We start from the raw sequence: 15,488 nt of genomic DNA on the forward strand, positions 1-15,488 counted from the left end.
CCCTCACATTATCAGTACCTGGCAACCCTTCACTTCCTTCTGGAATGCTATATCAGTTATGAAGATGGGAGTAATAGTTGAGTGATGGAATATGTTGCACAGATAAAATTGTTTGTTGGGCAAGAGAAACAGACTGGAACATTAGCCAACCACCCTACTTCTGTGATGTAGTTGCCCTTGGGGCTACCACCCCCAGAACTATGGTGTATGAAATGTCACGTTTGTCCCTGGAGTATTCACCAACCAGGAGATAAATTTGCCCCATGGGCAAGTGGGGCAATGGACCTGGCAGGAGTTACCCAGAAATGAATCAAAGGTATGAAATTTTGAAAGCCTATATCAGCAAAGGGATTAATGGGAAGTGTATTTGGAAAGAAGGACGGAAGGATGATGAGAGGTGGATGCTGGGTTGGGGGAAGAGCTTAATCTTGGACAAGAATCAAAGGTTATCCAATGCAAGAAAGGTGCTGCTACCACTTCTCCCCATCCTTCAGCTCCTACTTCTGGCTTGGAAAAGCTCCACTTTCCAGCAGCCTCTTTATTGATAAGAGACTGCACTTTTTGTAGGGGATGAGCACTAAAACTCAGTATCAACACATCAGTTCACCGGATAATGTTCCCCACAGAAAATGAGCATTGCCATTCAGGAAAATGTCAAGGCTTCACCAATCTTGGCAAGGGAGTGAAATATCAGAACACTTGGGTTGTGTCAGCATAGGAAAACAAGATCAGAAGAGTCACAGAAACTGTCTGAAACGTTCACAACATAAAATTTGTATAAACTTGATACTAAATCCCCAAACTACCACACATGCCAAAAGGAAGGAATAAAAACTTTTGAAGATTGCCAGTTCTGGCCTTACCGTGACAGAAGAACTCAGTCCTGAATCCCCTATACTGAACAATTCATGCTTCCTAAGTCATAGCTTGAGGCAACGTAGTACCATGCTAAAACTGCTAGCTTAGAAGCATCCAGTCCAAACTCTTATTTTACAGATGAGGAAACTGAGGTCCAGGGAGACAAAATAACTTATATAAGGTTGCACAGGACCACAGCTAAGATTCTAATACAGGTTCTGTGACTCCAAATTCAGTGCTCTTCCTACTATGTCATATTTTTTAAACACTTACCAGGGCAAACAGTAGAAATGGGTGACGCTTCCATGTCATCCACTTCTGGAAATAAAATTGCCTGGCATACATATAGAAGTCATGACTTTTCAAAGCATTTCTGCACACATTAACTCACTATAGACTTACTTATCACTCTCTGGGGAAAAGGAAGGGGAAGTAACCCATAAAATAAGCAGTACAGGATAGTGAAAAGGGCATTGGACATAAGCGTTCTCTCATGTTGGAAGACAGTGGGACACATTCTGAAGCATACCTTGGATGACAATCTGAGCTGAAGTATTTTTCCCAGTATCCTTTTCCTGAAAGAAGCATTGGAAAACTTCATTTGCTGTTGTATTGACTCTGAGAGTGCTTGTTATGTTGAACAATTTTTCCTGTCCAACTGAATATGTCACAGTAGCTTTGCTGCTTAGATCCTGCTCCCCATTTTTCCAGATGACCTTTGCTTTAGGATAACCTTCTGACTGACATGTGATTTTGTATTCGGAGGTGACTGGATCCACATTGACCCTATGGTTTATTTTGCTGTATGGGGCTAAGGAATGAACAAAGTAAAAAAAAAAAATCAGTATTTTCATTTGATAGAATATAAGCTCTTTGAAGGCAGTCACTCTTTTATTTTTGTCTTTGTATTTGTAATGTCTATCACAGTGCCTGGTAGATAAGTAGGTGCTTTATTATCCTATTTATTGATTGATTAACTTGCCCAGAGTCATAAAACAAGAATGAGGGACAAACTAAATGGTCAGTCTCTGTGGTCCACTGGCATCCTCACAATGTAGGATACTGCCCCACCTTCCCCTGAATGTGACTTTCTGGAAAGACATAAGCTAGCATTATATGGGATGTGCAAATGTCTATGGACTTTATTCTGTGTCACTGAAGAGAATACTCTTATTGATGAGATCACAAATCCATCAGAGTGTTGACTAGTGTATAGTTTTATTTTAAAAATCATTAAGTTGACTATAATCCTAAAGGAAGGTAGTTTTATAATTTTTAGACCCTGAGACCTCAGGTTGGATAGGCAGATTCCAAATTTAGACTTGAAAAACTTCCTGATAAGTAGAGCTAGTCAAAAGTGGAATAATAACAATTAGCATTTTATAACACTTTAGAGCTTTTGCAAAGCACTACACATATATCATCTTATCTAGTCTTCACAATAACCCTGTGAGGTAGGTGCTATTATTATCCCCATTTTACAGATAAGGAAACTGAAGATGACAAACGTCAAGCAATTTGCCCAGAGTAAATGTCTGAGGTAGAATGTGAATCAGGTTTTCCTGACTCAAGTCCACTGCTCTTCCCATGGCATCACTTAGCTGCCTCCTTTGGCTAGCTTTCCTTCAAGAGACAGTGGGTTCCCTCTCATTGGAAGCCTTCAAGGGAAGGGTGGATGACCACACATCTAATATGTTGTAGGGACAGAATTAGAGAATTTGAGAGTTTGAAGAAACTTAAGAATCTACCTAGTAGAATCCATACCTGAAAAGAATTCACATAATACCATAGAGGATAAGGGGTCATCATCCAGCCTCTACTTGAAGACACAAAATAAGACTATGAGTTGGGATAGATGGCCACTGAATCCTTTCCAATTCTGAGATTCTGGGAACTTTACTATGTCAGCTGGAATGACTACATTCTATTAAGTATCTTGAGATTTGTTTTTTTGCTTATGTTCTTAGACTTCTAGCATCCCTGACTTCATATGTGAGTTTTCTCTCTACCAGCACAGATGGAGGCCTAAGTAAGAAGACTACCAAATTAAAAGAAAAAATCACCGAGTAGCAAACCCTTCTGGTGATGAACTTTTCCTTATTTAGTGAGGCCTATCCTCATGTAGCAGACATTCCATCAAACATTCTGTCACTGGGTTTTTATTTAAAGTCTTCTCAAGTTGGTAGGGCCCAACAGAATTTACATTCCATCGGCATAGGCCAAAAGAGGAAGCCCAGGGTCACTTTCATGCCAAAATGGGGCACTGGAGTAGGACTTTAGCGCAGGTTTCTCCATCTCCAATATTTATTTCCTTCCTCACGTAAGTAATCTAACCACAAAAAGCCAACCAACAGGGAATTCTAAATCCTCATTCCATTCAGATATCATAGAGTAAAGTCCCAGTGGAGATAGCATAGAGTAGAAATGTCTGGGAAGTGAGGGGAAGGCCTGGATCCAACCAAGAAAATATAAAAATTTTCTCATCAGAGCCTGAAATGTTTCTGCACATGGAATCGAAGGTTTCAGTGGAAGAAGGTGGAGATAAAGACCCAACTTGTGATCTCATCAATAAGACATAGCATAGAGATGTCCAGGAAGAAATATAAGCAACTAATAGAAATATGTAAGAACAAAGGTCAAAGGATAGAAATAAAAATTATAAAAAAGAATGATAAATTATTAATAAACATATGAAAGAACATTTGAAATCACTTATAATAAGAGTGCAAATTAAAACAATTCTGAGGTTTTATCTCATACCTAGAAAATGGGCAAAAGATAGGAGTAAGCAATTTAGAGGGGCGATAGAAAGACTGGCACACTAATGCCCTGTTGATTGAGCTATGAATTGGTCCCACAATTCAGGAAAACAAAAAATATCCATCTCTGTTGACCCAGAAATTCCATTGTTAGGCATATACTCCAAGGAGGTTTGTGACAAAAAAGAAAGACCCTATCTATATACAACAAAAGCACTTTCTGTAGTTCTGAAGAATTGGAATCAAAGTAGATAACTACAGAGTGGTGGAATAGCTAAACAAGAACATGAATGTAATAGAATATTACTATGTTGTAGGAAACTACGAATATGATGAAAACAGGAAAGCATGGGAAGCTTGAATGAACTGATGCAAGATATAAAAAGCAGAACCAGGAAAATAATATACATAATATACACAAATATGAAACAATAGACACAAAAATATAAGTGGAAACAACAACAAAACAAAATTGAATGGTCATTTTACACATATATGAGTTGGATTAGATGGACATTAAGGTCCCTAAAATCTCACATTCCTGTGATTCACAGATATGTAAATATTATTATGTAAAGGCCTACTGTCATAGTACTGTATTAATAATATTGATTTATGAATGTAAAGAAAAACTACTCCAAGGTCTCTGATCAATAAGCAACTGTGGATACATTCTAGAGTTACACAAATCTTGGGTAAAATCTTAGAGAATCATGGGGTTTGGAGCTTGAAAAGGGCCTTAGAACTCCTTAGGTCTAAACCACTTCAGAGAGTTCATACTGAAAGTAAGTAGCAGTCAGGATTTCAATCCATGTCTTCTGACTTCAAATCCAGTGGTCTTTCGATGGTACCATCCTATGGGTGTATGTTGCATGAGGCTGGCCTTTAAATTTGCATGCACCTACACGGAAAAGAGTCTTGCATCACCATCCAAGTTGCCCAGTCTCAGTTGTGGTATTTTACAAGCAACTTGGGTGACCTCAGGCCAGTCACTTCATGTCCCTGGAGTTCAAATTTCTCTGCTGTAAAATAGGGGCACTGAACAAAGTCACAACTAGCTCTAAATACAATAAAAATAAGCTTCATTCTTTTATTAAGCCTAATTCTTTGGGGAAGGAATACTTCTTTGAGAGCCAAGTGATAATTCACTTTATTAGGTTATTCAGGATAATCTACCTTCTTCAGAATAATAAAGCAGTAATTAACTCTTGGAAGGCATATACATCTCACATGGCATCTTAAAATATTCTTCCATTGGGTCACGATTTTATTTTCTTTGACAACTTGCAAGGAGTCCAGTTATTAGGCATAATTATGTCCACAGTTTAACTATAAACAACTTGCTTTTCTATGTCACATCAGGGTTTATAAGGCACTTACCTCATCACAACCCTGTGGTGTAGGCAGTTTAGATATTACTATCCTCATTTTACAAATGAGGAAACTCAGAGTGGTTAAGTGAGTTGCCCATGGCCAAACAACTAGTGAGTATTGGCTAATATTTGAACTCAGCTCTCCTAATTCCATCACTTTCTACTCCCCTCAGTGTCACGGATTTGAGGTAGGAAGCAGGCAAAGGGAACCTGTACTCAGCAAACAAAGAAATTACCATAACTGAGTTAATACAGAACTAGGCCAATTTCATTATCACTTTCGAGATATCTACTCTTAAAATCCCGTGGTAAGTAAAACTTCCCTTTATGAGTAAAGGCGTGTCACTAGGTATTTGCAGTGATGGGAAGAGAAGGTTGACTGTATTACTGTAAAATCATTTGCATAAGGAAAGGTAGTTATAACTCCACTTCCTAGAGTAGTAAAACTGAATCATAAAGCGTCCAAGCATGCAGAGCCTTCCAGGTTAGCACATTAGATGCATGGTCACCTAATCCTACCTCTCCTCTGCTCAAAACCTTTTGATGCCTCCCATCTGTAAAATGGGGAAGAATAATAGCACCTCCCCCCAGGGTTGTTGTGGGGATCAAATGAGATAGAAATTGTAAAGCACTTAGCACAGTGCCTGGCACACAGTAAATGCTATATAAATGTCAGCTATTATTAACTAATATTATTTCATACTGAGTAAAGTTCTAATTCCGTAACCTGGCATAATCCCATAACAATATGGCACTACCCTATCTTTTCAGATTTATCCTGCACTGCTCTTGGCTTAAAAAACAAGCAAACAAACAAAAGCCTTCTACACAAATAGATATGGGCTGGAAGCAATGTGACTAGACAGTGCTTCATGTAAAAAGAAAAAATCTTCAGGAACAAGTAACATAGCAATATTAATTACTTAAATGATGAATTTAATTTTATTCATTTGTTTATTCAGTAAGCTTTGAAATACCCACTAATTTGTGGCAGGAACTGTATTAGACACTAGATTTCAAAGACAAAAATGAAAAATAAAAGCCCCAGCTCTCAAGGAGTTTATATTCTACTGAAGGAAACCATCATATATGTAGATACATACTGGAATGCATAGATCGTGGACCACACACACCAGTATGCACACACATGCATTCGTAGGTTGGTAGTAATTATTCAAAGGGGATATTGGCAGGGGCAGCTGGGTGGCGCAGTGGATAGAGCGCCGGCCTTGGAGTCAGGAGGATCTGAGTTCAAATCTGGCCTCAGACCCATAACACTCACTAGCAGTGTGACTCATAACACTCAATAGCAGTGTGACCCTGGGCAAGTCACTTAACCCCAATTGCCTCACCAAAAAAATAAAAAAGGGATATTGGAAAACTGGAAGCTGAAATGTGATCTCTATGTGTTCTTCAAGTCAAGCTTAATCAACAAGCATTTATTAAGCACCTACTATGTGCCACTTCCCTCTAACAGGGCAGATCATAACCTATCTGTGTCTATCCTTGAGAAGCTCCTGACCAGGTCTTCCTATAAAGTTTATAGGAAGACTGAAAACTGTGTGATTCTTTATTGTTGCTATTGTTCTTGTTTAACCTCTGAGCACCCTAGGCAATTCTCTACTACAAGTTGCAGAAGAGATACTAATCTGCTTTGGTAGAGGGAGTTTCCTCACTAGAATTTCCCTATACCAATGAAAAGTCCCACCTAAAAAAAAAAAACTAACAAGCTGGGGCATGGTCTAAGAAGGATGACAAGGACAGTGAGAGGATCTGCAACCACACCAAAGGAGGACTGGTAGAAGGAACCGAGGATATTTAGTCTGGAGAAGAAAAGAATGAGGAGGGACATGAGAAACGTCTTCAAATATGTGAAGGATTGTCAAGTGGAAAAGATTAGATTTGCTCAGCTTGGCTCCAGAGGCACAGATAACACTAATAGGTGGAATCTGCAAAGAGGTAGATTTTCCTTCAACATAAGGAAAAACTTCTTAATAATTAGAAATGGCCTCCAATATGGAAATGGGTAGCCTTGGAGGGAGAAGACTTTCCACTTGGGTGGACATCTTCAAGTAGAAACTGATGATTATTTGTTTATTGTTGTAGTAGGCAGGATTCATCAATCAATAAACAAGTATTGTTGTTGTTAATGTTTTGGAAAAGGGTTGGATGAGATCATTTACAAGAGACTTTGCAATAAAGTCTATAATTCTATGAAATCCTCACTTTGAAAAATTATCCATCTTCCACACTTGTGTTCCTCATCTTTCCCTGTCCTCATTATACTGTTTTCATCACTGCCAAAATAAACTTAATTATCAGTCCATGGGAAAGCAACAGCCCCACTATGCTATCTCAGGTTTTACTTGGGCCACACTTGCTTCCAAACTTTTCAAGTAGAAGAGAGCCTTTTTTGAATTTCAAAAAGTTGCATAGGCAATCAGATGAAGGTATTTTATTTTGTTAAAGCTGAGTAAGGATCAAAATGACAATTCTTTTTTTTTTAGGCAATTGGGGTTAAGTGACTTGCCCAGGGTCACACAGCTAGTAAGTGTCAAGTGTTTGGTCTGAGACCAGAATTGAACTCAGGTCCTCCTGATTTCAACGCCGGGGCTCTATGCACTGAGCCATCTAGCTGCCCCTAAAATGACAATTCTTGATGGGCATATGGATTCGTGGGTCCCTTGAAATAACTCTGAGGCATCCCAGGCATCCCTGAATCATAGACTGGCCAAATTAAACAGGACCTCAGAAAGCATCTAGTCCAACCCCTACCTGAATGAGAATCTTCTCTGTGCTCTAGCTAACAGGTAGTCATCCAGCCTTTTCTTGAAGACGTCCACCAAAGGAAGCTCTTTTGCTTCTGCTGGGGCTTTGTTGTTGTTCATTTATTTCAGTCATGTCCTACTCCTTATGATCCCATTTGGGGTTTTCTTGGCAAAGATACTGGAGTGGTTGGTTACTTCCTTCTGCTGTTCATTTTACAGATGAGGAAACAGAGACAAATAGGTTTAAGTGACTTGCCCAGGGTCACACAGCTAGTAAGTGGCTGAGGCTAGATTTGAACTTGAGTCTCTTCCTGACTTCAGGCTTGGCATTCTATCCACTGCATCACCTACCTGCCCTTTCCTGAGGCCACCTCTTTTATATGTGCATTGCAACTGAGAGGCATTGAATAGCATAGTGGGTAGAGAGCTGGATTGTGGACCACACATGCCAGTATGCATACACATGCATTCGTAGGTTGGTAGTAATTACTCAAAGGGGATATTGGCAGGGGCAGCTGGGTAGCGCAGTAGATAGAGCACCGGTCCTGGAGGCAGGAGGACCATGAAGAGCCAGGAAAACATGGATTTAAGAAGTCCAACCTCTGACAATGCTGTGTTATTCCAAGCAAGTCCCTTAATCTCTTAGCACTCTGGGCAGCTTGCTAAGATGCTAAGTTGTCAAGAATGTTTTAACCTGCATGGGAAGAAAGAGTTTCCTTATCTGGAAGTTTCCTATACCAAAGAAATCACAGGTTCAGTCTCTCCCCCTGTTTTTTCTTTATGATGGGCCAAAACCTGCCTTTCTGAAACTTCTCCCCAGTACTCCCAGTCCTATCCTCTGGAGCCTAGCTAAACAAGCCTAATCTTTCTTCAGTCGGTTAATACACATTTATTAAGTACTTGTTGTATGCCAGGTAATGTACTAAGTGCTGAGGATACAAAGAAAGGCCAAAATGAAACAAAACAAAAAACCAATCCTTTCAATATTTGAAGAAAGCTCTGTCCCACTGTAAGTTTTCTCCAGCCCAAACATCCTCAATTCCTTCAATCCCTCAAATGACATTACTTGGACTCCTTTTGCCGTCACAATCCCCATTTCCTGGACACTCTCCAATTTATCAGTCTCCTTAATAAAATGTGACTCCATGGTTCAGACCACAGTATTTTAGAGGTGTTCTTACAAGAGGAGAATACAACAGTAATATTACCACCCTAGTCCTAGAAAGTATTATATCATGCCTTTCCTAAAGCAGGCCAATATCACACTAGCTTTCTTAACTGTCATTTTAGGCTGTCATCTCATGTTGACTTAGCAGACCGCTAAAACTCCCAGTTCTTTTTGAGATGTATGATTGTTGACCCCACCTATCTTGTTCTTGTAAAGTTGATTTTTTTGAACTCAAATAGAAGACTTTACATATATCCTGATTAAATTATATATTATTAGATTCAGCCCAACTTTCAATATACTGAGATATTCTTGGATCCTTCATTCAGTCATCCAGCGTGTCAGTCGTTCCTCCTAACTTTATGCCATATGTCAACTTGATGATCAGGCCATTGTTGCCTTTATCCAATCACTGAAGCAAATGTTCAGCATCACTAGAGACTTCTTTTCAAGACAACATCAAGCCATTAGAGACTGCTCTGTTCTGACTATTCAATCAGTTTCCAATCCATTAGTACCATTGCCTAGCCTACATCTCTCCATCTTGTCCACAGAAACAGGAGAGCCTTTATTAAATGCTTTATTAAAATCTAGGTAAATTGCATTTACAATATTCCCCGAATCTGCTAGTCTAATAATTCTATCACAAAAAGGGCACATAGATTAGGAACATTTTTAAGTAAGACTGTAATGAAGAAATACCTTCCTCCACCCGTGAAAAGAGAATGATAATGGCAGAAGGTCACAAAGTCACTATGGAAATGTTAACCTTGTTTTTCTTCCTCCCATAGGGTTAAGATCATACGATCACAGATTTAGAACTGGAAGGATTGTAGAGGTCCTATAGTTCAAGATTGTCCCTTTCAGATGTGGGACCTGAGACTTACGTCACAGAGGTAATAGGTGGCAGTGCTAGGAACTGAGCCCTATGCCACACTATAACTGTTGTTCAGAAAGCAACAGGATGACATATCAAGAGGAAAGAGGAACAGGGCTATCTAACTTATGAGGAACCAATCAAAAAGTAGCTATGTATGCAGAGCGAGTAATTTGTCTATGTATTGGATAAATACCAGTTTTTTCTCCTGTCAGGCAATTAGGACCTTTCCTAAAGTGGCCCTGGGACTCTCCCTCTGTCATCTCCCCTTCTTCCCACATTTTAATTGCATTGTCTCCAAATATTCACATGCACATAGTAAATACCTTAAGGGGACCTAACTATTCTCACAGCTGAAGTTCTGGGGCACCTGCAACCGTGTTGGGCACACATAAGAGTGAGGCTGATGCTAATGAGATGAATTTTACATGGCTAAATATAAAGCCCTACACTTGTTCAATTAAAACTTTTAAAACAACAGAATGAAATGCAATTTTAGCATATCTGTTATCCACCAGCTCCAAAATTTCTTCAAGGAATAGCATGGCCATAAAGAAACTCCTTATAAGCAATGTTAAAACTGCCTCTTCACAGGTCAAGCGAATGCACCAGTCAGCTGTGTCAATTCATGAACATGAGGTCAATGACCTGACTCATAATGATATGAAGAAAATTCACTTCCGCTAACCCTAGGATCTTTTTGTTTTAGGAACTGGGCCTTTGGGGAATCCTATTCTTTTAGGCAATTATATTTTTATTTCAAAATTTCCCTATTCTTGAATTGTTTTTTGTTGTTCGGTCATTTTTTAGTGGTGTCTGACTCTTCATGACCCCGTTTAAGGTTTTCTTGGTAAAGATACTAGAGTGGTTTGCCATTTCCTTCTCCAGCTCATTTTACAGATGAGAAAATTGAGGCAAACAAGGTTAAGTGACTTGCCTAGGGTCACAGAGCTAGTGAATGTCTGAGGCCAGATTTGAACTCAGAAAGATGAGTCTTCCTGATTCTAGGCCTGGCACTCTGTCCACTGTGCCACCTCTTGCATTATATATTTTCAAATCAGTAATAGAAGGAAGTTGGTGTATATAACTTGATGAATGGGAAAAAAAGAGAAGACAGCTGTGTTCAAATGTTTGAAAGGCTTAACATATAGGAGAGTAATTGTTTCTCAAAAGTAAGACTAGGAACAGGAAGCATATTTTAGCTCAACTAAATATCTTTCCAGTATTTGAAGTTGTTCAACAATGGAAAAGGCTGCTTCAGAAGTAGTTAGATCTCTATTACTGACATTGGAAGCATTGAATTGTGGAAAAAGCAGTCAATTTCAAGTCCATCAATCAATGACAATTTGTACTATTATGTACAAGGCACTTTGCTAGGTGCTGGAGATGCAAGACAAAAATGAAATAGTCCCTGCCCATGAGGAGCAAATCAGGAAACCTGAGTTCAAAATCTAGCTTCACTAGACCCAATGAGGCCCATGACACAAAAAATGTAAAGAACCCCTGCTCTAAAGCCATGACCTTCCTAGAAACCCTCTCTAATGGTTGCTGCCCCCTCATTCTCTTCATCCCACAAGTCAAAAGGGAGGAATCAGTGTACTTCTTGTACTCCACTCTCACTTTCTGGTGAAAGAAAGAAAGAAGGAAGAAAAGAAGGAAATAAGCATTTTTTAAGCTTTATTATTATTTTTTGCTTTTTTGATGAGGCAATCTAGGTTAAGAGACTTGCCTAGGGTCACACATCTAGTAAGTGTTGAGGGTCTGAGGCTGGATTTGAACTCAGGTGCTCCTGACTCCAAGGCCAGAGCTCTATCCCCTGTGCCACCTAGCTGCCCCCTTATTTATTTATTATTATCATTATTATGTGCCAAGCACCTTGCTAAGCACTTTACAAAGCCTCAACTACACAACCTTTTGATGTTCACATTCTACTAATCCTCAGTTCTAGGTAATCCTCCCACCACCCACCTTTTCTGCTCTTATTGTCCCTCCAGTCACTGAGGGCTGCTGGAGAAAGTCACCAAATTATGCTGATTAGTTTCACTATAAAGTCATAAGATCACAGAATCTAGAGCTAAAAAGGACTTTAAAGATCATCTCATTTTTACAGACAAAACAAAACTGAAATCTGATTTGCCCAGAGTCACACAGCTAGTAACTGTCAGAGCTAATATTTGAACTGGAGCTTCTTGACTCTAGTTCCCCTTATACTTCAAGTTGCTTCTTGATCCTATCCCCTTCTGCTTCTTTATAGGTCTTATTTCATTAGTTATCCCTCTTCTCTGATATACCTTCTCCATTTTCTCTAGCTACTTTCCCTCTGCTTATAAGCATTATCAAGTCTCCTTTGTCCAGGGATATCCTGGAGCCAGCTCAAGTTGTGAAATGCTACAAATCAGGGCTTGATTTATTAGTTTCTTGATTGTCTAGACAAGAAAGCAATGGAAAAAATGTTAATAATGAAGATTAAACTTTGAAATGTATCTTGCATTTCCAGAGAGCTAGTTGTTAAATGTTTACCTGCATAACTCCATGGTCCATCCCAAAAAACCTTTGCTTTGCACCAGCTTCCACCCAGAGATAATCTTAACTCTCCCCTCCTCTTTACTGCTAAACTTCTAGAAAGAGCAACCTATGCTCACTGCCTCTACTTCATCAATAACTCACTTCTCAGTTCTTTGCAACCTAGTTTCCTTTCCCACCATAACTCTACTGAAACTGCTGTCTTGAAAGTTACCAGCTGCATTTCCCAATTGCATTTCAATGTAGAAGTTAACTGTATTATTGTGTGGTTTTCATGTTTGTTTTTTGGTGAAAAATCAAATTCCTCCCCCCCCCTTTTTTTTTTAGCTATGGAGCATTCTCACCATTGACGGTCAAAGTAATCCACTTGTAATCAGCTCCCCCATAGCCAATAAGGCAGCGGGTAAGCCCCAACATCTTCTACTTTCACGTTGGTGATGTGAAGCAGAGATTTTCCCTTGAATAGTTGGTCAGTCAAATGTCTTAATCTTGGATTGCTATTCTGTATTTTGAGGTCTTCTTCACCTTGAACAAATTTCACAAGAAACTTTCCTTTCTTGTCCCAATAAACAGTCAGGGCTCCCAGGTCTAATTTTTCTCCCACTGGAAAACTGCATTCCATAGTCACATTGCTGCCATAACATGCTTTATATTTCTCTTTGGGAACAGAAACGGAAAAGGCTGGAGGGAGGAGAGGCAGAGAGGAAAATTCAAACCACAGACTTTAGAAGTCAAACATTCTCTTCAAAGTATACAGCAAATGTTTAATTGTATTTATAACATGCTATAGAGCAATTAATCATAACTGACATTTCACAACTGACACTTCTATATGCTTTAATTCAACAACCATTCAAGTGCCTATTATGTGCAAAGACAAAATACAAAGACAAAAATAAAACCACCCATACCTTCAAGGAGCTTACATTCTTTGGTAAGGGGTAGGAAGACAGTAAAAATACAATATACAAAATACAAGTAAGTGAAAAGTAATTTTTTTTTAGGTAGCTGGGGTTAAGTGACTTGCCCAGGGTGACACAGCTAGTGTCGAGTGTTTGGTCTGAGGCTGGATTTGAACTCAGGTCCTCCTGACTTCAGGGCTGGTGCTCTATCCACTGCACCACCTAGCTACCCCAGTGAAGAATAATTTTAAGAAGAAGAGAGTTCTAATAACTGGAAAGGTCTTAAATAAGAGATGAGCCTGCAATTTGAAGGAAACCAGGGATTCCGTAAGGCAGAAGCAAAGAGGGAGAACATTCCATACATTGGCGACCTTTCATGTGGGTGAAAGCTGGGAGGAAGGCAAGGAATGTCACATGTACAGAACAGCTACCGGGCCAGTCTGCCTGGAAAAGAGAGTGTATGAAGGGAGATCATGTGAAATTTTAATTACCCTTCAAACTATATGAAAAAGATTGAAATAGGGGATATTTTGACAATTCTGTAAAAAAATTTGATGCAAATGCTATTACTCCTGATTTACAGGTGAGACTGAAGCTTAGATAAAGTGACTTATATAGCATCATACCATCAGTAAGGATAAGAAATGGAAATGATTCTCTCCAAATGATTTCTGAAAGTCTAATTCTTTAAAATGTATATTACATTCAGCCTATTTTATTACATTCCAAGACCCTCTGCTGTACAAGTGTTAAAATCATAAAACACCCCCCCCCAAAAAGATTATCAAGCACTGTGCAAATATGAAATGCTGTAATTTATTAAAAGATGACTTGGTGCTGATAAGATCATAGATTTAGAGCTGGTAGGGACTATGAGATACTCTCATTTAACTCCCTCTTTTTCATAGATGAGGAAACTAAGACCGGGATTGGATAAATTACTTTCCCAAGGCCACGCAGGTAGAAGGTGATAGAAGTGAGATTGAAACTCCCTGCCCTTTGACTCCAAATCCAGCATTATTGCTACCATGTCAAGTAGCAGAGTCAGGAGGAGAGTACATATTGCAATGGCATTGGGGCAAGACTCTTTGGGCCTCAGTTTTCTCCTCTGAATAATAAGGGAGTCAGACTAGCTGGTATTTGGGATTCCTTCTAGGTCAATGTAAACCCAAGTCTTTTGATGCCAAATCCAAGGCAATCTCCATTGCATTACATGGCCTACCTGGTTGTTTACTTCACAAGCTTGTTTGCTTCACCCTAACCCTAACCCTAACCCACCTTCATCCTGTTCTTGGGCCAAATGAGGAGAGTGTTCTCTGATTCTATGCATGTCACCAATCTGCATGTTAGATTCCAATAGCTCTCATCTCAAACTCCCATTCAGTCTGTCATTAAGCTAACTCAGTCATAGTATATTTTTTCAAAGGAAGAAATGACCTTTGAAATAATCAAATCCCTTCATTTTTGCTGAGAATAACAACTACCTGTCTTTATTCTTTTATCAGAGCACTTGAATCCGAACAGTGTGTGACTAAATGATCTCAGGGTTCTCTTCCTACTCAAAATTCTATGATCCTTGAAGGTCAATCTATGATTTTTCACCAACGCTGAATTTTTTTCTTAGAAGGTACTTTTCAGGAAAAAAAATCTTGAGAATTTTAATAATGACTCTTGTATATAGTTCCCAAGTACGATTTCTTAAGGCCAGTATTTAATGCAAAGATTTAGCTACTTACCATTAATCAGCAGGTGCCAGGAGAACATGAACACAAACACAAGCCAAATCTCCATCTTCTTTCAACAACCTATTTATGGGACACACAAAAAAAACATTGCTTCATCTGACTAGAATTCCATAACTAGGTGGAGGATTAGTTTATATTTGTATTTCCAGGGCCTAGGTGCTTAAGCAATGTTGATGGTTGGTTGGTTTTTCTAACTGAAACAGACATATCAATAGGATAATGCCTTCATCAGAAATTTGGAAAGGTACAAAGGTCTGTTGTTGATTAGTTATTCTCTTCATTGATATATTTGTTGTTGTTGAGTTCAGTTGTGTCCAACTCCTCATGACCCCATTTGAGATTTTCTTGGCAAGGATACTGGAGTGGTTTGCCATTTCCTTCTCCAGCTCATTTTACAGATGAGGAAACTGAGGCAAACAGGGTTAAGTGACTTGCCCAGGGTCACAAAGCTAGTAAGCGTCTAAGGTTGTCATGAAGATGTCTTTCTGATTCCAAGCCAGTGCTCTATCCATTGT

The 15,488-nt window shown here is 39.1% G+C and overlaps 1 protein-coding gene across 1 annotated transcript in view; it reads right to left on the minus strand.

The window, feature by feature from the left end:
* Window positions 1-15,488, minus strand: part of CD274 (CD274 molecule) — a 28,823-nt gene that overhangs the window by 8,977 nt on the left and 4,358 nt on the right. Inside the window, 4 exon segments of the mRNA XM_078152507.1 lie at window positions 1,388-1,669; window positions 12,671-12,728; window positions 12,730-13,007; window positions 14,965-15,033. Coding sequence (XP_078008633.1) covers window positions 1,388-1,669; window positions 12,671-12,728; window positions 12,730-13,007; window positions 14,965-15,019 — 673 coding nt within the window. The 5' untranslated portion in view covers window positions 15,020-15,033.

Source organism: Phascolarctos cinereus, unplaced genomic scaffold, assembly GCF_003287225.1.
Source record: "Phascolarctos cinereus isolate Bilbo 61053 unplaced genomic scaffold, phaCin_HiC Scaffold_4;HRSCAF=312, whole genome shotgun sequence".
Taxonomy (NCBI): domain Eukaryota; kingdom Metazoa; phylum Chordata; class Mammalia; order Diprotodontia; family Phascolarctidae; genus Phascolarctos; species Phascolarctos cinereus.